The sequence below is a fragment of the Salvelinus namaycush genome, chromosome 4 (assembly GCF_016432855.1).
Source record: "Salvelinus namaycush isolate Seneca chromosome 4, SaNama_1.0, whole genome shotgun sequence".
Taxonomy (NCBI): domain Eukaryota; kingdom Metazoa; phylum Chordata; class Actinopteri; order Salmoniformes; family Salmonidae; genus Salvelinus; species Salvelinus namaycush.
The window spans coordinates 14,975,596-15,001,059 of record NC_052310.1 but is presented as its reverse complement, the minus strand read 5'-3'; the positions used below and the strand labels follow the sequence as shown (position 1 = coordinate 15,001,059).

The window sequence follows — 25,464 nt, the reverse complement described above, 5'->3', positions numbered from 1 at the left end:
AACATTAGAGTGACTAGTGTTCCATTAAAGTGGCCAGTGATTTCAAGTCTGTATGTAGGCAGCAGCCTCTGTGCTAGTGATGGCTGTTTAACAGTCTGATGGCCGCTGTTTTTCAGTCTCTCGGTTCCAGCTTTGATGCACCTGTACTGACCTCACCTTCTGGATGGTAGCGGGGTAAACAGGCAGTGGCTCGGGTGGTTGATGTCCTTGATCTTTTTGGCCTTCCTGTGACATCGGGTGCTGTAGGTGTCCTGGAGAGCAGGTAGTTTGTCCCCGGTGACGCATTGTGCAGACGCCACCACTCTCTGGAGAGCTGTGCTGTTGCCGTACCAGATGGTGATACAGCCCGACAGGATGCTATCAATTGTGCATCTGTAAAAGTTTGTATGTTTTAGGTGACAAGCCAAATTTCTTCAGCCTCCTGAGGTTAAAGAGGCGCTATTGCGCCTTCACCACACTGTTAGTTTGTCCGTGATGTGTACGCCGAGGAACTTAACTTTCTACCTTCTCCACTAATGTCCCGTCGATGTGGTTAGGGGGATGCTCCCTCTGCTGTTTCCTTAAGTCCACGATCATCTCCTTTGTTTTGTTGACGCTGAGTGAGAGGTTTTCCTCACACCACACTCCGAGAGCTTTATGATGAGCTTGGAGGATACTATGGTGTTGAATGCTGAGCTGTAGTCAGTAAACAGTATTCTTACATAGGTATTCCTCTTGTCCAGATGGGATAGGGCAGTGTGCAGTGTGATGGCGATTGCATCGTCTGTGGATCTATTGGGGCCGTAAGGAAATTGAAGTGGTTCTAGGGTGACAGGTAAGGTGGAGGTGATATGATCCTTGACTAGTCTCTCAAAGCACTTCATGATGACAGAAGTGAGTGCTACGTGGCGATAGTCATTTAGTTCAGTTACCTTTGCCTTCTTGGGTACAGGAACAATGGTGGTCATCTTGAACAGACTGGGATAGGGAGAGATTGAATATGTCCGTAAACACACCAGCCAGCTGGTCTGGGCATGCTCTGAGGACGCGGGTAGGGATGCCGTCTGGGCCAGCAGCCTTGCGAGGGTTAACACGTTTAAATGTCATACTCACGTCGGCCACGGAGAAGGAGAACCCACAGTCTTTGGTAGTGGGCCGCGTCGGTGGCACTGTGTTTTTCATATTCATAAGAATAGGTGATTAGAATTAGAACCATGAGATTAAAGTGGGATAGAGTCTTTTGTTCAATGCCCTAGGCCTAGTCTAAGAGTCTGGCAAGCCAGACCACCTGTGCCCTGGCTAAAGACGTCTGACGTGCATCCTAACAAAGAATAGCCAGTCTTGTTTATGACTGGGGGCATCCAACACAGACTAGTGACAGACGTCTGCTGTCAAGGACACACTTGCTGCAACATACCTAGCTGACTGTGCCTAGCTAGCATTCTTTGTGAGAGAACACTTGTTGTCATCCACCTGACAACAACGTTGTGTGGGACAACTGAAAATTGAAAGAACTCTTCAATAGCACTAGTCTAAAAAGTGATGTTCAACTGCAGACTCAATGTGTTATTTCTATCAATTTATTATGTTTGTTTTTAGCTATGCCAGTTAATTCATCTTGTCAGTGTCATGAAACAGTAAGATACCAAAGGAGGATGCATATTTGATATGTACAGTAAAGCTGTATTGCTACTACCCCTATTGGGGTATCTTTGATACTGCAGTGTTGGCACAGCCCTCAAGCATCATTATGCAGCTGCACCCAAGGGTTTCCACTAGATAGCACAGCCACAGCTATATTGTAAAAATTCATGATAACAAAAATGAGCTTTTTGATCTTAATTCAAAGTTAGGGTTAGCAGTGTGGTTAGGGTTACATTTACAATCACGTTTTAAGAAGTTAAATTGTCTAAATAGGCAGGGTTTATGACTTTGTGGCTGTGGTAAAAAGTGACGACCGGCCACAAGGGGCCAGGGTTCCGGTCTAGAAGGACGGTTTGGACTGCTCCTACAGTCTTGCTTTAGTACTGCAGTTTAATTGAAGCCGGGCCCATAAAGCCAATTTCCATAGACAGCCGAATAGAGAAGTCAGATTTGAAAATTCCTAATAAGACACTTTAGTCATCATCTTTGTGTACAAAACATCCTTTGAATTATTAAAATAAATGTCGATGAGGCCTATTTTTTTCCCCATCACTAACAGCCGAAGATATTAACATTTTATATTCATCCAATGTCTACCATGTTTTTGGACAACGTGATGAAGTTATCGCTGCTTGCGCTGCTCCCTGTGTGCACTGAGTGTGAAGTTGGGCCGTCTAAACTGAATGCAACCTGGATATAGACGGTCCATCGATCGCAAGAGTAGATCATGTTGAAATCAACGGTTGGACATCTTGGACGTAGTCTCCAGTTCTTTATTCCTCAGTGGCTGGGTCCCATGTGGCTCGGTTGGTAGAGCATGGCACTTGCAATGCCAGGGTGGTGGGTTCTATTCCCTAGGGAGACCAGAACAAACAAGTAGGAAAATGTATGCACTCACTACTGTAAGTCGCTCTGGATATTTTGCATCTGCAAAATAAATTACATTTAAAATGTAAAAATGCCTGCACCTCTCAGTCTAGAATAGGACCTATTTTCTCGGTTATTACAGTGCTGAGTGCATTGCTGACATTTACGCATGTAAAAACTGGACATTTTCAATACAGAGGAAACGTGAAGTAGTACTACGTATTCAACATTTTCACATGTTAATCCAATCAATGTTTCAAGTATCATTGTTTTTCAATTCTAGGTTTAGCCCACAAATGATTGAATGGAAAATGCAGGTAGTGTTTTTAGATTCATACTGCATACTATGTCACCAATCTTAGTTTTGCTGATGCTGAAAAAACATTATGCACACCCATGACTCCAACCAATCATATCTTGCATGTGGTTTTCCCATGCATTGCCCCATTAGCTGCTTACACAAGCAACATGCCTCAACCTAAATCAAACAGATGAAAACTACTTGACAGGGAACCTTTTCATTTGAAGAGCCATTTCTGATTTTACCTTTCAGATCAGTGTATCGGGTTCATTTTATTTAATGGACAGCATATTCTTGGCTATATTGATCTATTATATTGATCTACCACTTAGTATCTGTTTTGTTCTGATTCCATTTTAAATCAGACCCATTAGAATAAGTTTAAACTGTCCTGGTTGTTTGATATAATCAACACTGAAAGTTTCTTGCCCAATTCACCCCTGATTTTGTACCCCGATGAGGACCCATTTTGACCCATGAAAAGTCAAAATGCAGTTCATGAATATGTATAGCCAACAACTTTTTCCCTGGGCCATTGTTGACCACACTGCATCCAAAACTGCTGATAGTAAGATCATTTCATGTACACGTCTGCATCTTGTCTGTGAAAAGTAACACCTAAACTTACTGAGTGGGTAAAATGCTGTTTAACTGAAGTCCTTAACTTCTCTTTTTTTTGTTGTGACATTAGTCCATGTACATGGGTATATAAGTCCATCTGCGGACGGATTTTCAAGATGCTGACCTAACAGGTGGGGACACGTTTTTAAATTTCAAGTGCTTTGTAGGGTTATATTATTTAAAGACAAATATCAGTTCCTGTACCGTTGGTACCATTTCAAATCCTTTAGGTGCATTACATGAATCATTTGCTTCATGACGCTGATATGTGCTGATTCAACACATTTGACAGAGGGATTTGACAGCCCTTATAGTTTCCCTAACTTTGGTATTCTAATCTACAGGGTCCCTCATCATTGACTTTGAGATGCAGTGTTTCCAGGTAAGAATATTTAGCCAGCATAATTTAAAACGAAATACCTTATATCTGATCACGCTCCTCTTCTAATTAATATGTAATTACCAGAACATTCATTTGGGAATAGCACAATATCTAAAAATTATCTTAGAAATGTATAATAATTGAAATAGTACTATCTTATATAATTGATTTGTCACTGTTTTCCCCAGATGATTGCGTTAGCTGTGGCTGTGTTCTTTGCTATGCTATCATCCTACACAGTGGGCTCGGTAGGGAATGCCAGTTCTGTGAGTATCAACTACTCAGAGTGATGTTCAAAAGCAGAGCAGATGGAGATTTGGAATATAGAAATCATACATTATGTATTAAATACGTTCTTCCCAATGTTGTTTACATCAGATGGAAGTTCCAAACCCTGCCTAATAATGAGATTGGCACACTGCTATAAAACTTCCAAAGGTTTGCCGAATGAATAACATTTTGTTTTAAATCTTAATCTTCCAGGTTGGGTTTAAGATTTGGAAGTTTGAGGATCAACCTCTGGTGATGCAACTTGCTGCTGTCTACAAGGTAATGCAATTTTTAAAACTTAAATTACATGTTTTAGAATTTCTTGCTATGATGTAGTCTAAGAATCAATCTTTACTTGCCCCTAACAATAATGCTGCGTAACAAGATTCATTAGTTATTCATTGGTTATTGTCATATATAAAAAATATAAAAAATCTATTCAGGAAATGGAACACTTCAAATGTGAACAAACAAATATCAGGCAACAGCTGGAGGCCCTGAATCAGGTAAGGGATTTTCCACTTAATTAAGATCTGTCTTTTGTGATATGATTTTGTGCTTCTTTAAACAGGCAGATTAGACTTTTTGTTTCTGTTTATTCTTCCACAGATGCTGACAAGCTCTAAGAATGAGACTACAACAGAAATAGGTCAGTGAATGAAATTATATGATTATTAGTCCTTTACACACAATTACATTTCTATAACTTTTTTATGAAGATAATTTGTGCAGCTTGTTATGTAGTATACCTGTCTGACATTTACTGCAGTAGATTTCATTATTGTTGATAAGTAAAATTTGATCATCATTATAATGCTTGACAAGATATCCATGTGACTAGCTTTAGTGTGAGCATAACTGGTCTATTGTTCCTTTCCTGTCTGGTCTCTGTCTATGTGATATCTCTGGTAGGCAGCACTTCTCTTGTTTACCCCCCAAACCATGGAGAGGAGGACATTGTGCGGTCATCAGAGGAAGAAGACTCCACGCGACCCTTTGATCCCTGCTTCCGCTACACCGTCCTGGACCAGCCCTGGAGGGCCACTAACACCAGCATCAAGAACAAGATGTGTGACTGCAACGTCAAGTGGCGAGGCTGGTACCGCCTGTTCTACAAGGGCAACAGTCTGCAGATGCCCGAGAGGTGTGTGCCCATGAACAAGTGTGGCACCCACGCCCCCCTGTGGCTGGCCGGGCCTCACCCGAAGAGGAGGGAAGGGATCGTCACCCGCAAGGTCTGCGGCCACTGGAACAAGAACTGCTGCGCTTTCAAGTCCACACCCATCAAAGTGAAGAAGTGCCAGGGCAATTATTACGTCTATAAGTTAACCAAACCGACGACATGTCACCTGGCCTACTGTGCAGGTAAGATTGGTCTTTGTGAGCCAGTTTCCCAGACACAGACTAAGTGTAGTCCTAGACTAAAAGCATTTTCAATCGAGATTCACCATTTAAAAACGACTTTTAGGGCAGGACTAGGCTATAATTTGTGTCTGGGAAACGGACACAATATGTATAGCTAGAACTCCCATTGTGGTAGTTTATGAGTGTTTTACAATTTGAACATGTGACACTCCCCCCCCCCCCCCCCCCCCCCTGTCAGATATCAACACCATTGTGTGTGGAAAGTGCAGGAAAAGCGAGACCTGTGTAAGTCGAGACAATATAAACTGGAGGTGTAAGAAGAAGCCAAGACGTGAGTAGTCATAAAACATTTTGAATTAACACAATCAAAATAAATTTCCAAATGTCCATGCTGATCTCTGGTCATTTCCTCTCCTCCAGCCCTGAAGAGAAAAGTCCACTTCTTTGCCTCCTATCCCGGGCCCATCTCAGGCAAGGTGAACCGCATCAAGTACAGGACTGTCCTTGTGAACGTTGGGCGAGCCTTCAACCGGAGGACCGGGGTGTTCCAGGCTCCTGTCAAAGGAGTCTACCAGTTCTTCTTCTCCACACAGAGTGGGAAACATGGTGTCAAGACAGACCTATGGTTGGTGATCAATGGTTACTGGGTGGCTGTCTCTCACACCAAAATCAGTAGTCCGTCCACTGTGGGTAATCTGTCCACTTATATGACCTTTCTGCGCAGAGGGTCCCTGGTGTATGTGACCCAAGACTGTGGTAGCTCTTGGGCCACTGATTCATCCAATACCATCACATTTGGTGGGTCACTGCTTGTTCAGTCGAAGAGGTAGACTAAAGCCAATATGTGTCTGTTTGCATTTAGTATATGATTCTTATTTACAGATTTAATGGTGTTTCTGTCAAAACAGCGTTGCAGTTAAACACTTCTTCTAACATTGAATTATTTATTTTGGTCATTTAGCATAGTCTACACTCTTGTCCAGAGCAACTTACAGTCAGATGCATGGACATCAATCATTTGGCTTAAAATAAATACTGTATGTTGCTTCTGTAGTAAGTGAAAGTTTGCTTTAATTCAAAATGAAAACAATTTAGATTCTCAAGAGTTGAAATTAGGCAGTCTTAATGTAATTCTCAGATTGTTTGACATTTAATTTCCATATTTTGCTGACATTCGCAAAAGGCACCAGTAAGAAAAATATTTCCCGCCCATGACGTTTTCAGAGTAAAATGCTGTGTTAGTTGATACTCTATATCATTAAATAGGCCTTTTGTATTTTAATACAATTACAGTACAGTAATAAGATATTCTAAAATAAGAGCCTACCTCTCTCAAACACAAGATGGCATACTAGGGCATACAATTGTAATTAGTAGACAGATTACAGCAGCATCAGTGATATAGACTGTCAGTCATGAACCTATATGTTGAGTTTATTTTGCCAGTGTTCAGTAGGCCTAATTCCAAGAAACTAAACGTGCTGAGAGTGTTTTTGTCATATGTTCATCATCATCCATATGGTCAGTCAATGGTACAAATTCTGTAACAGGGAGTTGAGTTGAGCCAAAAATTTACAGGCTGTCTTGAAAAAAAAAAAGTTATTTATTTTTTACATCCTATTATTTTTGACATACAAAAACTACCCAAAGTCAAATGGCAGGCCTGCATGTAGCTAGGCTGAGTTGTTGACAACCGGAAGCTCCGATTTTCAGGGGAAATGGAAGAGAGCACCTGTGATGCAACTTCCACCTTTGGAAGTTAACAAGGCCACACTCTATCTTTAAAAAAAAAAAAATGGTTTGTTTTTTAAATTTACAAATATCAACAAACAAAAGAGGAATAGTCACATGCAAACGCCACACTCCATCTTAACTCCTTCACATTTACTGGATTGTTTGAACAGTGCAGAGAACCTTCCCCAACAGTTTTTTTTTTATTATTTTTTATTCTTGTCAAGACCAGAATGTTGGGGATCTAGTTTCAGGTGTTTCTTTTAGGCCTGCTATTTAGATTAGTCTGCACATAAATTGTGAGCTATGAATGTTTCCTTATATGGCATAATTATTGGGAATCATTTGAGGCCCTGACTAAGCATACTGAATTGGATTTGAAGAACTTGTCAAAATGACTAGCTGACTAACTTTTCAGTTGTCATGGGAATTGTACTGTTTTCAAAATGTACACATGACAAGTTTAGACCAACACTTCTGACCAGGGGGTGGAGCGTTGCGAGGCGGGTAGGATTCTACTCGTCTGTATAGAGTCGAGACGAGAAATTCAAGGAAAGGGCTCTTTTGATAGGCGTTTAGTGTAACGGGAGTCCGGACAATACCTTTTCGGCGAATGCAACAAGTGTCTGGATATGAAAGCATATTCTGAACTAACCATTCCTATTTGAAACCGTCCGTTGTATTGAGAACAAATAATTAGATACGTTTTACTATAAGTTTGGCTGTTTTGTATCGTTTCCTTAATTTTTTGCAGCTCATTCAAAATGAGTAAAAAATAACATCGTATCACTTGTACTGTTGACTAACGTTACTTGAATGAAGACAATGCTCCTCGACCATTTGGAGCTTGAATAGGTGCACTGACCAGCTCGCCATTGTGTACCTGGTGTCGCGGAGGACCACTTCAAAACAGTGAAGTTGTCTTTTACAAAAAAGTATTTTCTTCTGAACCGATTTTTAAAAAACCAAAATACAACATGGCAGAACACGAGAGTCTGGAGTTTGGAAAGGCTGACTTTGTTCTTCTGGACAATGTTTCTTTGGAGGAATTCATGGCTAACCTCAAGCTCAGGTAGGCAGTGGCGTCCACCACGTTCGTTCACCCCAATGAGGCGAGACGTAGCCTGCTGGTTCAGGAAAGCCATGTTTCCTTGTCTGATGGACGCTTTTTATAGTACTAAGCCTAAATAATTATATGTTTTTGTTCGTTCAATTAGGTCACTATGTGTATAGGACTGACTAATGTATGAGTTGTTTTCAAGCACCACAGGTGCAGCAGGAGTGCTTGCTGTTCATTTTGACAGGTCAGAGTTGCAGTGCTACATTCCTACACCACACAATATAATTGTCAGATTTGTTTATTTTTAGTTGGCTGTGCCAGACTGCCAGTGCCTTAGCCGAGGCTACTATTTAATGACTCTCTCAGAGTAATATGAATGGAATTCCCATTCAATTATGGAGTGCACATCTTGCAGAGCAACATTTGTTTATCACTAGCCACGTTTCCATCCAACCATTCCATGCGGATGAATTATAACCTGATGAAAAAGAAGCCACGAGCAGGCTGGTGAAAACATGAAATTGTTTTTGCCGTTTGATAAAGTGAAATAATATTGCTTTTCTCCATAATAATCTCATAATGTAGGTACCCTACCCGCACTGTATCTGCGAGTAGTTGGCTAGAGCGCATGTACCTAGACCAGCGTGGGCACATTTGCTATATAACGCAACAGTTTTTGTGACAAAACCATCAGTAGAGTTGAAAATGCGATGGAAACCAATTGAACTTGTATTTTTAATTCGGTACATGGGAATTTAACGGCAAAAGTACTTTTTATGCGCATCACGTCATCACCCACATACTTTTAACAGAAAAAAGTCCGCGTGATCGCTGACGGGGAAAATGCTCATATTGTTTTATGCAGATTTTTTAAATATTCGTATGAAAATCTGTCGCAAATTGGATGCAAACCTAGCTATAGATGTCCCAGTTATTCAGTGTCATTTGACGGATGAAACACGGAAAAGCAGTTCTATTACTTGGCCTTTACTACAGGAATTGACCTATCATGTGAAAACTTCCTCATGTTTTGTCTGCATACATGATTTAAAAAAAAATCATGTATGCAGACAAAACATGAGGAAGTTTTCATAGTTTCCTCTTGGACCCTATTCTGTCCTAACACAGCATTCCTCAGAGATGTTGTCTTTGTCAGACTGGTAATTATATGAGCCATGCTGTGTGTGAATGGGGCTCCACCCAAGGAAATCACGGTGCTCCCAATGAAAAGCGTCATTCGAACACACAGATTGTCCAAGGCTATTTTTGCATCATGAGTGGTTTGTGGGATGATGCCAACGAAGCATGGTATGTTTGAGAAAGTGAATGTGGGAAAGATTCAGTCACTCACTGCCCTGGCCCTGTGTACCTGTCCTCTGCTGTAGCTGCATGCAAGTTTGCATGTGGTTTCTGACACCATCGATTTTCAGGGTGGGGACTTGTGGATGGGAGTCCTTTTTATGTAATGCTCATTGTAGTAGCCTACTCCTGTTTGACTTGAATATGGACAGAGATGATTCTAGTAGAATTCTCAAATCATTTTCTGTTCTGATAATGCAATGAAATTAGTTGGAACAATATTGAAGTCTGTTTTCCTAAGCACCTCTAGCCTACATCAAAGTGCAAGTCACACTTCCTTATTGCTGATGTCAATGAAAGATGTCAACACCTTGACCTGTTCGAATTACTGCAGGTAATGGCGACGAGCTGAACTTTAGCATACTCGCTTAACGTAACCACGTTTGAGACTTTTATGGAAATAACCTCTAAATATTTGGAACATTATAGACCACAGGAGGTTGGTGGCACCTTAATCAGGGAGAATGGGCTCGTGGTAATGGCTGGAGCAGAATGAGTGGAATGGTATCAAATACATCAAACACATGGTTTCCAGGTGTATACCATTCCATTTGCTCCGTTCCGGCCATTATTATGAGCCGTTCTCCACTCAACAGCCTCCTGTGTTATAAACATGACAATGGCAGAGAACCAGACTTGAGGATCTAGTTTCCTGAAGATCAGTTATATAGCTTACCAAAAGACCTGCCTTTCTAGGCGGCCTCTCCAATGGTTGTTTCTGCACAAATAAACATCCATATAACTTGTCATCCTTTAATGGGCCTCAACCCAGTCAATATTCTCTTGCTATCTGAACTATAGTATGTATACAAACCGCTGTTTGTAATCCATGCATGGAAATGGGAAACATGCAGCTCTGTTATTGAATGCATGTGTAAACAGACATAGGCCTACATCTTATATGTCTGAAATTATCTTTATCATACGTAACGTTGGTGCCAAGTCATTTGTTTTACCCAGGGGTCTCCAAACCTGTTCTTGGAGTCCTACCCATCTGTAGGTTTTCACTCCAACCCCAGTTGTAACGAACCTGATTAATCTTCTCAATTATTAGAATCAGGGGTGCTAGATTAGGGTTGGAGCGAAAATCTACAGGATGGGAGCTCTCCAAGAGCAGGGTTGGCGAGCCCTGGTTGTAACTGAGTGGAGAAAGTTCCTTCCGACTAAACTCTGGACCTAGAAGCCAGTACCACTGTGTTTTTTCATTGTTCCCCTCTAATCAGGGACTGATTTAGACCTGGGACACCAGGTGTGTGCAATTATCAGGTAGAAAACCAGCAGGCTCTGGACCTTGTAGGGTCAGAGTTGAATACCTCAGAGAAAGTGGATTTGGGAACTTTTTGACAGACCACAGACAGACCATGTAGTACAGTACGAGTCTTTTCACAGACACACGTCTAAAGCTGTCCTCACAATTATTAGATTTTATTGGTGTTTCTATCCTGATAAGCATCCAGTTTATAACGTAGCTGTTTGCATTTAATAGCCAGGCAGCAGGATCTGCATGCATCATTTTCCTAGCTCTCCCTGGACCTACTGTTTGTTTTCCCTCCAGCTGGACAAGCCAGAGTGGAGAGGATGTGTGCAAATTGTTATTTGCAGAGGGTGTGACCGACCAGGAGCACTTCCTCCTCCTGTCCCTTCTCATCCTGTGTGTGAGCGTGCCTGTGTGCAGCAGGGTGAAGGAGGCGTAGAGAAACACTTGGAGAAGGGATACACCGACAGAGTACATGAGGCATCTATTTGCCTCCTTCAATAGCTATTTTAAGGTGTGAAATTTCCCAAATATCCACTTTCAATGCCATCATGGCTCTCGGGGGTGTATTTTGCGGTCAGCCCATGATAGCCATGTTGAGTCGCTAATCAGAATCTATCCCCTAGTGACTATATGATAAATTATGTGGAGTAGCCTGCTTAGTTTTCGTCTTCTTTTGGCCAGAGTGCTTGTCCAGTTCACATTTACTTTGTTTGACTGAATGTTGAGCAGTCTGGCCTCAGGGAGCACAGTGCCAAGGAACTTCCTAAATATAACCCCAACAGATGCCCAATCTCTTTGGAAACGTTCCATATGAAAACAGTGAAACTCCAGTAAAGGTCTTGGGAATTTGCTTTAATGGACCAGTCAGCAGATATGAAGCCTCTGCAGCACATTGGAACTGAGCAAATAAACCATTGTGATCCAATCTAACAATGGTGGAAACTGTAAAGGAATGGTGGTAGTCTCAAAGAAGTTTCTTTCCTCATGTCTGATTCTGGAACCTCCTTATGGGTGTACACCAAATACTCTTCTTTGGAGCACAATGTTATCACTGTTCACTGTTTGTCTTTATATGGCACTTTGGCAGTGTTGTTTTGTCTGTTGCTGGGTCTGCAGGGTACTTTTTTGGCAAACCGCTACCATTTCCAAAACAATTCGTTTTTTTTTTTTTATTCTTCCAAAACGGGCATCCCACATACTGCAGATGAAATAGTTGATAACCACTCTACTTGTCAGTAGCTAAAAATGTTCTCTTCTTTCACTGATGCCCAAACCTCCATCCTCGTTCTAGATCTTGCCTTTCTATGTTTATATGTCAGTCTCTCCTGGCTCAAAGTTGAGGAGAGATTGACTGCATCGCTATTGGTCTTTGTGCAGTTGGCACACAGTTCGGCCACTCATTGGTACAACACAAGACATGCAACCAGAGGCCTCTTCACAGTTCCCAGGTCCAGAACAGAGGTTGTGAAATGCACAGTATTAAATAGAGCCATGACTACATGGAACTCTCTGCCACCCCAGGTAACTCAAGCTAGCAATAAAACCAGTTTAAAAAAACAGATAAAAGAACACCTTACTGCACAAAGGGGACTGTGAAGAGACACAGCCATTTTATTTATCTTCTTTTGTAATTTCCACTGTACTATGTATTCGACCAATATATTGTGTATATGTACTGATATGTAGGCAATGTGTGACGTTTTAAATGTACAGTGCATTCGAAAAGTATTCACACCCCTTGACTTTTTCCACATTTTGTTACGTTACAGCCTTATTCTAAAATAAAAAATAAATAAAAATCCTTCATCAATCTACACACAATACCCCATAATGACAAAGCGAAAACATATATATTTTTTTTCCCCAAATGTGTATATATATATTTTTTTAAATAAATACCTCATTTAGATACGTATTCAGATCCTTTGCTATGAGACTCGAAATTGAGCTCCGGTGCATCCTGTTTCCATTGATCATCCTTGAGTCCACCTGTGGCTAATTCAATTGATTGGATATGATTTGGAAAGGCACACACCTGTCTATACAAGGTCCCACCATTGTCTGTGAGTATCAGAGCAGAAACTAAGCCATGAGGTATAAGGAATTGTCCTTAGAGCGCTTAGACAGGATTGTGTGCAGGCACAGATCTGGGGAGGGGTACAACAACATTCCTGCAGCATTGAAGGACCCCAAGAAGACAGTGGCCTCCATCATTCTTAAAAGGAAGCAGTTTGGAACCACCAACACTCTTCCTAGAGCTGGCCGCCCAGCCAAACTGAGTAATCGGGCGAGAAGGGCCTTGGTCAGGGAGGTGACCAAGAACCTGATGGTCACTCTGACATAGCTCCAGAGTTCCTCTGTGGCAATGAGAGAACCTTCCAGAAGGACAACCATCTCTGCAGCACTCCACAAATCAGGCCTTTATTGTAGAGTGGCCAGATGGAAGCCACTCCTCAGTAAATGGCACATGACATCCCGTCTGGAGTTTGCCAAAAGGCACCTAAAGACTCTCAGACCATGAGAAACAAGATTCTCTAGTCTGATGAAACCAAGATCGAACTCTTTGGCCTGAATGCCAAGCGTCACATCTGGAAGAAACCTGGCCCCATCCCTACAGTCAAGTGTAGTGGAAGCATCATCCTGTGGGGATGATTTTCAGGGACTGGGAGACTAGTCAGGATTGAGGGAAAGATGAACAGAGCTAAGTACAGAGAGGTCCTTGATGAAAATCTGCTATAGAGCGCTCAGGGCCACAGACTGGGGGCAAAGGTTCACCTTCCAACAGGACAACGACCCTAAGCACACAGCCAAGACAACGCAGGAGGGGCTTCGGGACAAGTCTCTGAATATCTTTGAGTAGCCCAGCCAGAGCCCGGAATTAAACTCGATCGAACATCTCTGGAGAGACCTGAAACTAGCTGTGCAGCGACGCTCCCCATCCAACCTGACAGAGCTTGAGAGGATCTGCAGAGAAGAATGGGAGAAACTCCCCAAATAAAGCTGTGCCAAGCTTGTAGCCTCATACTCAAGAAGACTCAATGCTGTAATCGCTGCCAAAGGTGCTTCAACAAAGTACTGAGTAAAGTGATACTTCAGTTACATTTTTAATACATTGGCAAAAATGTTTAAACCTGTTTTCGCTTTGTCATTATGGGGTATTGTGTGTAGATTGAGGGGGGGGGGGGGACAATTTAATACATTTTAGAATGAGGCTGTAACAAAATGTGGGAAAAGTGAAGGTCTGAATACTTTCCGAATGCACTGTATTTCAGGCCTTGACTAAAAATGTTCTGTACTGTTTTATGTGGACCCTAAGTAGCTGATGCGTTTGCAGTGGCTAATGGGGATCCTAATAAATACCAAATTGAGACATTTATTCGAAAATGTGTACTTTAATTATTTTATTAATGAGAAAAATAGTTACAACTAGCCTTATAGTGACCCTGCCCATCAACACTACTGTAGTTGGGTTGGTTAGATTAGGATACAGGTTTCTTTTGCCAGCCAAGAGATAATGCCTTTACATCTAATCAAAACATGAAGATGTTGGGGACATCATGACTTAGGGACTACAGTATTCTTTTTTTGTGTAGTATACAAAGCTACTCTTCTGTGTCTATCGTCGTTTCAATTGGTTTGATCTTTGAACTCCTAAGAGGGGTTCGGGGGATTGGAAAAGGAAGGAGACAAAAATATGGCGTCTGGAGGAAGGCAAAGGAAAGCTGCCTTTTCCCATTGACATTTCCCTTTCTTTGGCCTCACATTTCATTGTTTTCTGTTCTCTCGAAGCCTGAATATTGGCTGAAACTATCTGACAGGGCACAATGTCTTGAGATTTAAAGTCCTACTGAAGTTATGATGACAAGCTTAAAATAATAACACTCAGATGACATGAGGAATAGGCTCATGTACAGTACACAGAACTGGCGCTCCACTTCCTGCTCAGAGTGGGACTGTATCTGCATGAAAGCACCTCCCAATTCCTCAGGGAGAGTTGTTAGAGTCCACTCTGGCTAGGAAAGGCATACTCTGCGAAATTGAGTTTGTGTGTGTCTGGTCTACCATTGAGCCTCACTGTAACCCAGTATCTGCAGTGTATCCTACGGATTTAAAGGAGTATTGTGCTTCTTTTTTTACAACCTAATCTCTATTTTATAGATGGGTCCAGATACTTTTTTAGCAATTTCACTTGTTTTTCAGAAACTTAGCCCAACCTGCGATTCACTTTCTCATCCTCGTTGTGCAGTACGAGGGTTCTGAAAAACATGAACACATGCTCCAAAAATACTAAAATAAGTCCTTTTCGAAATGCTCTCAGTATAGTGATGCAGGTCTTTAGATGTTGTACACATGTAATTGTCATTCTGAATTTTATCTGCAACATATTCCATTTTGTTGCAACTCGAGTGACTGTTCATTCTAGCAGCAGGCTACGTGGAGAATGGAACAGCTGGATAGGGGAAACCGCTCGAGTCACACAAAATAGAATACACCGGCTGGAAACACCTGCATCACTATACTGAGTGTTTCCATTTCTAAAAAGACGTATTTGGGTGTTTTTGGTGCATTTGTTCAAGCTTGTTCAGAGCCCCTGTACTGCACAACAAGGATGAGGAAGTGAATTGCTGGTTGGGGTAAGTTTCTCAAGAAGTAAAATCGCAAGTGTCTGGACCCTTCTATAACATGCTATTTACATAAACATTCAGATTTGGTTGTAAAAAAAGCTAACTTCTCCTTTAACCACTATGAAAGTGCTGGACAAATAGGGCCTGGCAGCTTCTCCCATTTCAGGCGTGTTAATTTGTTGCCGTAACAGCAGATTTAATCGTCGAATAGGTGCGACACACCGAACATAGCAACCCAACTCCCTCCCTGCAGAGCAAACACAGGGATCAAAGTCTCTCCACAGTTCAGGTGCAGTGAGCAGAAGCAGACGAGAGGTCGAAGGTTCTGATTCCTCTTCCTGTTATACAGTATCGGTCTAATATACACTGAACAAAAATATAAACTCAACCTGCAACAATTTCAAAGATTTTCCTGAGTTACAGTTCATAAGGAAATCAGTCAATTGAAATAAATAAATGAGTCCCTAATCTATGGATTTCACATGATTGGAATACAGATATGCAGTTGTTGGTCACAGATACCTTAAAAAAAGTAGGTGTGTAGATCAGAAAACCAGTCAGTATCTGGTGTGATCACCATTTGCCTCATGCAGCACGACACATCTCCTTCCAATAGAGTTGATCGATCGAGTTGATTGTGGCCTGTGGAATGTTGTACCACTCCTCTTCAATGACTGCGAAGTTTCTGGATATTGGTGGGAACTGGCTGTTGTTCACGTCTAACCAGAGCGTCCTGAACATGCTCAACGGGTGACATGTCTGGTGAGTATGCAGGCCATGGAAGAACTGGGCCATTTTCAGCTTCCAGGAATTGTGTGCAGATCCTTGCGACATGGGGCCGTGCATTATCATGCTAAAACATGTGATGGTGGCAGATAAATGGCACGATAATGGGCCTCAGGATCTCGTCACAGTATCTCTGCATTCCAATTGCCATCGATAAACTGCAATTGTGTTCGTTGTCCGTAGCTTATGCCTGACAAATTCTCTAAAACGATGGAGGCAGTTTAATTCATTCAATTCTCTGGCAACAGCTCTGGTGGACATTCCTGCGGTCACGCTTCGAACACACCGACTGCGTCATTGCATCACTGCTGCATAACATTTTGCGCAGCTAGGCAACTATACTGATGCAGGTACCTTTTGCAAATGGTCGCATGCGGTTGGACACAGGGAGGAGAGAATCATTTTCGCAGTATCCTCAAAACCGTGTCTTTTTGACACAACTGCTGACAGCTACAGGGACATAAACACAAAAAATGCTGCTTGGAGACAAGTGTCCACGATAGTAGGATTGCCAGGTCAGTTTAGTAGTGAGCTTGTGCTAGATGTGGCTAGTTAGCGTTAGCTAGCTTTCGGCGGGGCTGGTCCCGGCCCAACAGCGCGATCAAGACCACCTTCCTCAACGTTGGTCTCATTGTTGAAAGAGCCTACTCTGCCTATCTTGACTATTTATTATTGCATTTCGCTCCAAAACTGCATTTGAGGGAAATTATATTATAGGCTCTCACAATTAATTTGAGGATGTCATCGAATAAATAATATACTTGGCAAATAAATAAATAAAAAATGTAAAGAAATTATGCAATCAAACTGTTTTTATGTAATCCCAAATTTTTACTGAATGTGTGCAAAAAAAAAATCTACATTCATATTTTGCTACTTTCTGTCAAGTCCACTCATACAATTTGATGCATACGTTCGATTTATCGAACGTATGCACCACACAGAACGCACTGCAACTGCCTCTGCAACGCAATGCTGCAAGGCAAATGCAGCGTTCCATTGGAAATGAATGTACTTCTGGTGTATCGAAACGCAATGACGCAGTCGGTGTGTTCGAAGCGTCAGCATGCCAATTGCATGCTACCTCAACTTGAGACATCTGTGGCATTGTGTTGTGTGACAAAACTGCACATTTTAGAGTGGCCTTTTATTGTCCCCAGCACAAGGTGCACCTGTAATGGTCATGCTGTTTAATCAGCTACTTGATATGCCACACCTGTTAGGTGGATGGATTATCTTGGCAAAGGAGAAATGGTTTGGATGATTTCTGGGATCTTTTATTTCAGCTCATGAAACATGGGACCAACACTTTACATGTTGCGTTTATATACAGTACCAGTCAATCTTCAAGGGTTTTTATTTTCTTTTCACTATTTTCTACATTGTAGAATAATAGTGAAGACATCAAAACTATGAAATAACATATATGTAATCATGTGTTATTGGTAATCATGGGGTGGCAGGTAGTTTAGTGGTTAGAGCGTTGGACTAGTAACCGAAAGTTTGCAAGATCGAATCCCCGAGCTGACAAAGTAAAAGAATCGGTCATTCTGCCCCTGATCAAGGCAGTTAACCCACTGTTCCTAGGCCGTCATTAAGAATTTGTTCTTAACTGACTTGCCTAGTTAAATAAAGGTAAAATGAATAACAAAAAAACTGTTAAACAAATCAAAATATATTTTATATTTGAGATTCTTCAAATTAGCCACCCTTTGCCTTGATGATAGCTTTGCATACTTTTGGAATTCTCTCAACCAGCTTTTCCAACCTTCTTGAAGGAGTTCCCACATATACTGAGCACTTGTTGGCTGCTTTTCCTTCACTCTGTGGTCCAACTCATCCCAAACCATCTCAATTGGGTTGAGGTCGATTGATTGTGGAGACTAGGTCATCTGATGCAGCACTCCATCACTCTTCTTCTTGGTCAAATAGCCCTTACACAGCCTGGAGGTTTGTTGGGTCAGTGTCCTGTTAAAAAACAAATGATAGTCCCACTAAGTGCAAACCAGATGGGATGGCGTATCGCTGCAGAATGCTGTGGTAGCCATGCTGGTTAAGTGTGCCTTGAATTCTAAATAAATCACAGACAGTGTCACCAGCAATGTACCATCACACCTCCTCCTCCATGCTTCACGGTGGACTGTTGTTTCTCTTTGCTTACTTGAGCTGTTCTTTGCATAATATGGACTTGGTTTTTTACCAAATAGGGCTATCTTCTGTATACCACCCCTACCTTGTCACAACACAATTGATTGGCTTAAACACATTAAAAAGACAAGAACATTTGTGGAATTTCTTTCATCACATTTCCTTCACTCCATTGGAGTTAATACAGTATGGTAGCACTTGGCCAAGGGCCATTCTTGTGCCAGATCTTACAAATTGTTAGCCTTAGTTCTTCCCCTGACAAAAACAAACTAAAGGAGAACACATTGTCCTGACAGACACTGCTTAACCCTGGAGCTAAAATTAAAATGGCCGATAACACGCCACATGTTTGATCCCAAACCCTCCTATTAAAGATTTTTCCCTGAGTGGCAGTCGCTATTAATAGATTCAGAAATCGTCCTGTTTTTCTGCTTCTCACTTGCCTTTGCCCAGCTGAAAGTTCATCTTGCACAGTGAAGGTGAATGGATGTCAATGAAAACAGTTGACTAGAAGGAGACTTTGACAATGTCACCCCCCGCAAGATCATTGCCAAATCAAAATCAAATCAAACAGGATAGTAGCTGCACACTAATCTGATGAAATCGGCAGCAAACTGTATTCATCCAGGTTTCTGAACTAGACTACTCTGAGTACTCCCTCTTTTTTTCAGCACCATTTGAGACAGTATTTTAGACCCCTCCCTAGCCTATTATACAGTACTCCCCCTACCTATTTCCCTGACTTTTGCTGGTTCAGTACCTCAGTATTCACTACAACCTGGCACAAGCCTTCTCTCTTGCCAAGATAATTATTTGTTAATAATGAAAAAGTTAGGACCAGCACAAATACAGCAGGGCTGGGAATTGCCAGGGACCTCACAATACGATATTGTCACAATACTTAGGTGCCGATACGATATGTATTGCGATTCTCAAGATTCCACATGTATTGCGATTTGATACTGCGATTTGATGTTCCAAACATATTGCTCACTATATGTCTGCTGCAGAGGGAGGAGAGAGCATGAGAAAATTAGGTTTGCTCAGTCATGGAAATAAAAGTGCTATAAACATGTTGGCTCACTATTAAGATGCACTAAGCAGAAATCTATCCGCCATTTCCTGGTTGCTCAAAGTATTCAGTTTATGTGACATTTATGTGACATTTCAGTTTATGTGACAAAATAAGCAAGCATAGTTTAGAGAATGATTGTACCATCTAAACCGCTGTGAAATATATTTTCCATAAACAAAAATATTGTATTTTCAGGTGTTTTGAAGCTAGTGTACAAAACCGAAAGTAAGAGGCAAAAACGAAACTTAAGAACGGAAAGCATAGAAATAGCGCACATAGAAACGATATACCGCATCTTAGACTTGCTTTCAATGACAGATCTATAACTCATATTTCTATATGAATTTGGTCAGGTTGCCCAAAGAGTTACATATTGCAGATTCAAAAAGATGTCCAACCTATGAATAGTTTGTTCTCCCTTCGTCACTCGGTCGCGTCATGCTATTGTCATGAATGTTCTCAAGCCTCCCTCTATCGGCGTGCGCCAAAGTGGTGATAAACTCAGTCATTCTGGAGGGAGGTTAACTACTATTTAATCTAAATCACACTATAGTGCCTGTAAATACAATGACATTGCTAAAGTAGTAAAATATTTAATAGGAAACAACTTTGCCAGCATTATCATGTCGTCAAATTTACTTTAGACAGATGTCAATGCAAATTTAGTCAAAAATAGCTAGCAATGCTAATGTTAGCTAGCTAAAATCCTCACCTCTATCCCAAACGTTATACTGCATCTAAAGTCAATCTGGTGACATCAAAATAATGACAAAAGGTTTTTCTTACTAATTATTTGCCTCCTTTTGAATGTCATTGTATTTCCAAGTCACTGTAATGCACGTTTGATGAAATCTTCATCAGCGCTCATTGATGATGTATTGAGTAGAATGCTCAGTCAGGCACCAGTCCAAAACAATATTGTGACGAAACATGCAATCCATGAATAGGATGAAAAATACCGGAGTATTAGCGCAGGTACAGCCAACTAGCACTAGCAAACGCTAGAGTCAAATATCAATATAATATTGACAAAAATAATAATTTCACTAATATAGACCATAATTTCTGAAAAATGGCTACTTCCTTCTCTTTTGCTCTCCAGCAATGAAAAGGCCTGTGTCTCCACAATAATTTACATACAACCCCCTGTAATCAGAAACACATTACCGCCTTTGCATAAACAGGGCCGTACTTTTGGAATCCCCCCCCCTTCGCCGGGTCTCATTTGTGGACTGTGTGCGTTGGCAGCCGGACGCTGGTCGTCCAGCAACATGTTTGTGGTCCTCCTATTGCCTCCCCTCTTCCACTCTCTCTTTCTCGATTTCTCTTTTCATATCCCTCATATAGGGTTTATTGCTTTTCTCCACTTTTCTCTCTCTTTTCCCCTTGCAATTTACCTTCCTCCGGGCCTGCCTGCATTATGTTGTCCACATTCTTGATATTAGCCTATAGTACAGTATGGTCATACAGTAAGTTACCCATCTTATGTATGGAATGTGTGCTACTCATTCAGTAGACAGTTCTGTCTGGCATATGCTCACTGCACAGGGCAATCTATCCTAGCTCTGGGAAGACCTTGATTCAATCTTGATAGATTCAATCAGATTAGGTTTCCCATTAAGGCTGTCTGGGTTTAACGAGGTGAAGCACATCCTCCACTACATTAACTTTCTGCTGTAATTTCCCAGAAACCAATTTACTTACAGACATGACGCATGTTGCATTCATGTGATTAACTCTCCGTTTCTGTAATGAATGAGTAAGGTGTTTGTCATGAATCCCTTGTCTTGTCATCCAAAAATCCCTTAAAGGCCCAGTGCAGTCAAAAACGTGATTTTTCTGTGTGTTTTTATATATATATATACACACACACACTGACCAAAAGTATGTGGACATGTGCTCGTTGAACGTCTCATACCAAAATCATGGGCATTAATATGGAGTTGGTCCCCCCTTTGCTGCTACAACAGCCTCTACACTTTTTGGAAGGCTTTCCACTAGATGTTGGAACATTGCTGCGGGGACTTGCTTCCATTCAGCCACAAAAGCATTAGTGAGGTCAGGCACAAATGTTGGGCGATTAAGCTTGCAATTCATTCCAAAGGTGTTCGATGGGGTTGAGGTCAGGGCTCTGTGCAGGACAGTCAAGTTCTTCCACACCGATCTCGACAAACCATTTATGTATGAACCTCACTTTGTGCACAGGGGCATTGTCATGCTGAAAAAGGAGAGGGCCTTCCCCAAACTGTTGCCACAAAGTTGGAAGCACAGAATCGTCTAGAATGTTATTGTATGCTGTAGCGTTAAGATTTCCCTTCACTGGAACTAAGGGGCCTAGCCCGAAACATGAAAAATAACCACAGACCATTATTTATCCTCCACCAAACATGACAGTTGGTTGCATTGGGGCAGGTAGCGTTCTCTTGGCATCCGCCAAACCCAGATTCGTCTGTCGGGGTGCCAGATGGTGAAGCATGATTCATCACTCCAGAGAAGGTGTTTCCACTGCTCCAGGCTCCAATGGCAGTGAGCTTTACACCACTCTAGCCAACGCGTGGCATTGTGCATGGTGATCTTAGGCTTGTGTGCGGCTACTCGGCCATGGAAACCCATTTCATGAAGCTCCCGACAAACAGTTATTGTTTGAGCAGGGCGGCAGGGTAGCCTAGTGGTTAGAGCGTTGGGCCAGTAACCGAAAGGTTGATAGATCGAATCCCCGAGCTGACAAGGTAAAAATCAGTCATTCTGTCTCTGAACAAGGCAGTTAACCCACTGTTCCTATGTCGTCATTGTAAATAAGAGTTTGTTCTTAACCTTTAATTACCTAGGCAAGTCAGTTAAATAAAATTGTGCTGATGTTGCTTCCAGATGCAGTTTGGAACTCGGTAGTGAGTGTTGCAACCAAGGACAGATGATTTTTATGCGCTTCAGCCCTCAGCGGTCCCGTTCTGTGAGCTTGTGTGGCCTACCACTTCGAGTCTGCGCTGTTGTTGCTCCTAGACGTTTCCACTTCACAATAACACCACAGACAGTTGACCGGGGCAGCTTTAGCAGGGCAGAAATGTTACGAACTGACTTGTTGGAAAAGTGGCATCCTGTGACGGTGTCATGTTGCCAATGTTTGTCTATGGAGATTGCATGGCTGTGTGCTCGATTTTATACACCTGTCAGCAACTGGTGTGGCTGAAATAGCCAAATCCACTCATTTGAAGGGGTGTCCACATACTTTTGCATATATAGTGTATCTCCACACTAAGAGGTTGGAATAATATCAGGAAATTTTGAAAATGGTGATAAGCTGTTTGAAAAGACTGCATGAAATTTCAGCCTGTTTTAGTGGAATGGAGTTTAAGCCTACCTGGTGACATCACAAGGCAGTAAATTTGTTAATAGACCAATAAGAAATAGTTCCTAAACTCTCTGCCAATAACAGCTATTTTTTATTTTCCCCCTCCCCACTCAGACCACTCCCAGACAGTCCTAGCAAAATTCTTCCTGGAGAAACTGTTTCTTTTTGACCATTGTAATTGAAAACAACCACAATAACGTCCTTGTTACCCAGAAATGATTTGTGACCCATCTCCTCGATTCGGTCTTATGTAACAACATTTTGAAGTGCTGTTTTTTACATTGCATAAAATAGAGACTCAGAGCTGCAAAATGGTATATCATACACTGCAGTTAAGGAACACTGGGAAAGTAATTTTGCTTTGAATGTTGATAAACTTGTAACCCCACTTTTGAGAAAATGGCCTTTGAATGTTTTGGTACACCAACTGGAGAGCTCTTTGTCTACACCTATTCAGTGTCGTTCACACCCTATTAAGCCTTACAAGCTGACCAAACCAGACGCCCCTGCATGCATTGATTTTGTTCACCCACACCAGAAGCAATCAGGACACACAGGTTTAAATATCAAAACAAACTCTGAACCAATTATATTAATTTGGGGACAGGTCAAAAAGCATGAAATATTTATGGCAATTGGCTAGCTAGCTTGCTGTTGCTAGCTAATTTGTCCTGGGATATAAACATTGGGTTATTTTACCTGAAATGGACAAGGTCCACTACTCTGACAAATAATCCACAGATAAAACGGTAAACTGAATTTGTTTCTCATCTCTCCTCCTTCCTTCAGGTTTCTTTTTCTTCTTTGGACTTTATATGACAGTTGGCAACCAACTTTACGGTGCATTACTACAACCGACCGGAGTGTGGACCTCAGTTCATCTTTCAATCACCCACGTGGGTTGTATGTTCCTAAAAACCAATGAGTAGATGGTAAACACACACTATATCAAATAAAATCTAAGTTTATTTGTCACATGCAAAAATAGAAAGTCTCCAGCTAAAATATATTATAATTATTAGATGATGCTTACCCAGACACTAAGGGTGTGCCGAGTAGTCGGACAAAACGAGTATCATAACAGATATGGACAATTTTCTTGTAATTTCTTGTAAAGTATTTTTTTGTAATTATCTGATTGGAAAAAAGTTTTTCGGGTGCCAGCAAGCATGTTTCTCATGTGTCAGTGACAGTTTCTAAACCATACTGAACTGTCTTTGAGTCAGTCATGTGCGTGGTCTAAATAACTCAACTGGCTAGTTTGCCTGTCTATAAAGATAAGGGCGGGCTGAACGTTGATCCTGCTGCTCTAATTGCATAGAGTGAAGCTCTATTTTTCTGTCCACTCGCTTTATAATTTCACTTGATCACATTTCCTTTCATGTTTTCGGTCTGATCATTTAGATTGCTGCTTTACTGCTACAATGATAAATCACACGATGAGGACGTTTGCTATCAAGCTATCAATGTGCATAATATCTAACAAGTGGGGCAAGGGTAGGGAAAAAATATGAACTGCTAATGCACATTCTGACTGAGTGACAGAACTTGGCTGCCCACTGCAAGTTGAGGACACAGAGACACACAAACCCACCCCTCTGCATGCTGCTTCTAATCTGCATCTTTCTTGCAGTGAGAACGTGCATGGAGGTATTTAACCAACGACTATTTAGACATAATAAAACACTATCGTTTTTTTCCGATCACAAGTGATCAACTGTTAACGGGACACACTTGTCTAAATTGATGGGTCATGTGAAAGAAATGCTTTAACCACCCCCCAGTCACATCTAGCTGGGATGGGTCACTATTGTCTAAACCAATAAGACCAATCATGAAATACAATAGATGGCCGTAATCACCCCCAGACACACCTGGCTAACTTAATGGGTAATGTAATCATCAACCTTTTGTTTGGACATGTAGTTAGACAGATCATACACATAACATTAGCGAGCCAGCAAGCTAACGTTCACTAGCTAGAGAACAGTACACTTTAACTTGCAATGATAACGACTTTCTGACTAAATTAGAAACGTATAATATCGGCCTCCCGAGTGGCGCAGTGGTCTAAGGCACTGCATCGCGGTGCTAGCTGTGCCACTAGAGATCCTGTCGCAGCCGGCCGCGACCGGGAGACCCATGGGGCGGCGCAAAATTGGCCCAGCGTCGTCCGGTTTAGAGGAGGGTTTGGCCGGCAGGGATGTTCTTGTCCCATCGCGCACTAGCGACTCAGGCCGGGCGCAATGCACCCTGACACGGTCACCAGGTGCACAGTGTTTCTTCTGACACATTGGTGCGGCTGGCTTCCGGGTTAAGCGAGCATTGTGTCAAGAAGCAGTGCGGCTTGGCTGGGTTGTGTTTCGGAGGACGCACGGCTCTTGACCTTCACCTCTCCAGAGTCCGTACGGGAGTTGCAGCAATGGGACAAGATTGTAATTACCAATTGGATACCAGGAAATTGCGGAGAAAAAGGGGTATACATAAAAAAAATACAAGTATAATATCTGAAAAGGTAGACTTACCCGTATACATGGATGAACGCTTCACGGCAGAGTGTTTTTTCAGTTTAGTTTGTAGCTAGCTACAGCTTGTTTGACCCGTTGTTGAATCAAGTCACTCCGGTTCACACTGACCGTGTGCA

General features: G+C 41.8%; 2 protein-coding genes across 3 annotated transcripts in view; both read left to right on the top strand.

Annotated features, from left to right (window-relative positions):
• Positions 1 to 4,510: 4,510 nt before the first annotated feature.
• Positions 4,511 to 6,412, top strand: LOC120045460. Its single transcript, XM_038990346.1, has 5 exons — positions 4,511 to 4,570; positions 4,674 to 4,713; positions 4,977 to 5,429; positions 5,668 to 5,760; positions 5,850 to 6,412. Exons 1-5 carry the CDS (start codon positions 4,511 to 4,513, stop codon positions 6,257 to 6,259), a joined length of 1,056 nt encoding a protein of 351 aa, XP_038846274.1. The 3' UTR covers positions 6,260 to 6,412.
• Positions 6,413 to 7,714: 1,302 nt separating this feature from the next.
• LOC120046194 (unconventional myosin-Id-like) overlaps positions 7,715 to 25,464 on the top strand; it is a 111,298-nt gene continuing 93,548 nt past the window's right edge. The window contains exon 1 of one of the 2 annotated variants that reach the window (XM_038991222.1): positions 7,715 to 8,232. In XM_038991222.1, the coding sequence (XP_038847150.1) occupies positions 8,138 to 8,232 (95 nt within the window). In that variant the 5' untranslated portion in view covers positions 7,715 to 8,137. Of the gene's footprint in view, positions 8,233 to 16,014; positions 16,225 to 25,464 lie in introns of those variants that run through there. The other variant, XM_038991223.1, reaches the window with a different exon arrangement.

What these genes read in the sequence shown, in the direction of transcription:
- LOC120045460 (XM_038990346.1), top strand. Translation starts at nt 4,511, where the DNA reads ATGGAACACTTCAAATGTGAACAAACAAATATCAGGCAACAGCTGGAG. An exon ending in AGCTGGAGGCCCTGAATCAG is followed by an intron (nt 4,571 to 4,673) that starts GTAAGGGATTTT and finishes ATTCTTCCACAG; the next exon opens with ATGCTGACAAGCTCTAAGAA. An exon ending in GTGTAAGAAGAAGCCAAGAC is followed by an intron (nt 5,761 to 5,849) that starts GTGAGTAGTCAT and finishes CCTCTCCTCCAG; the next exon opens with CCCTGAAGAGAAAAGTCCAC.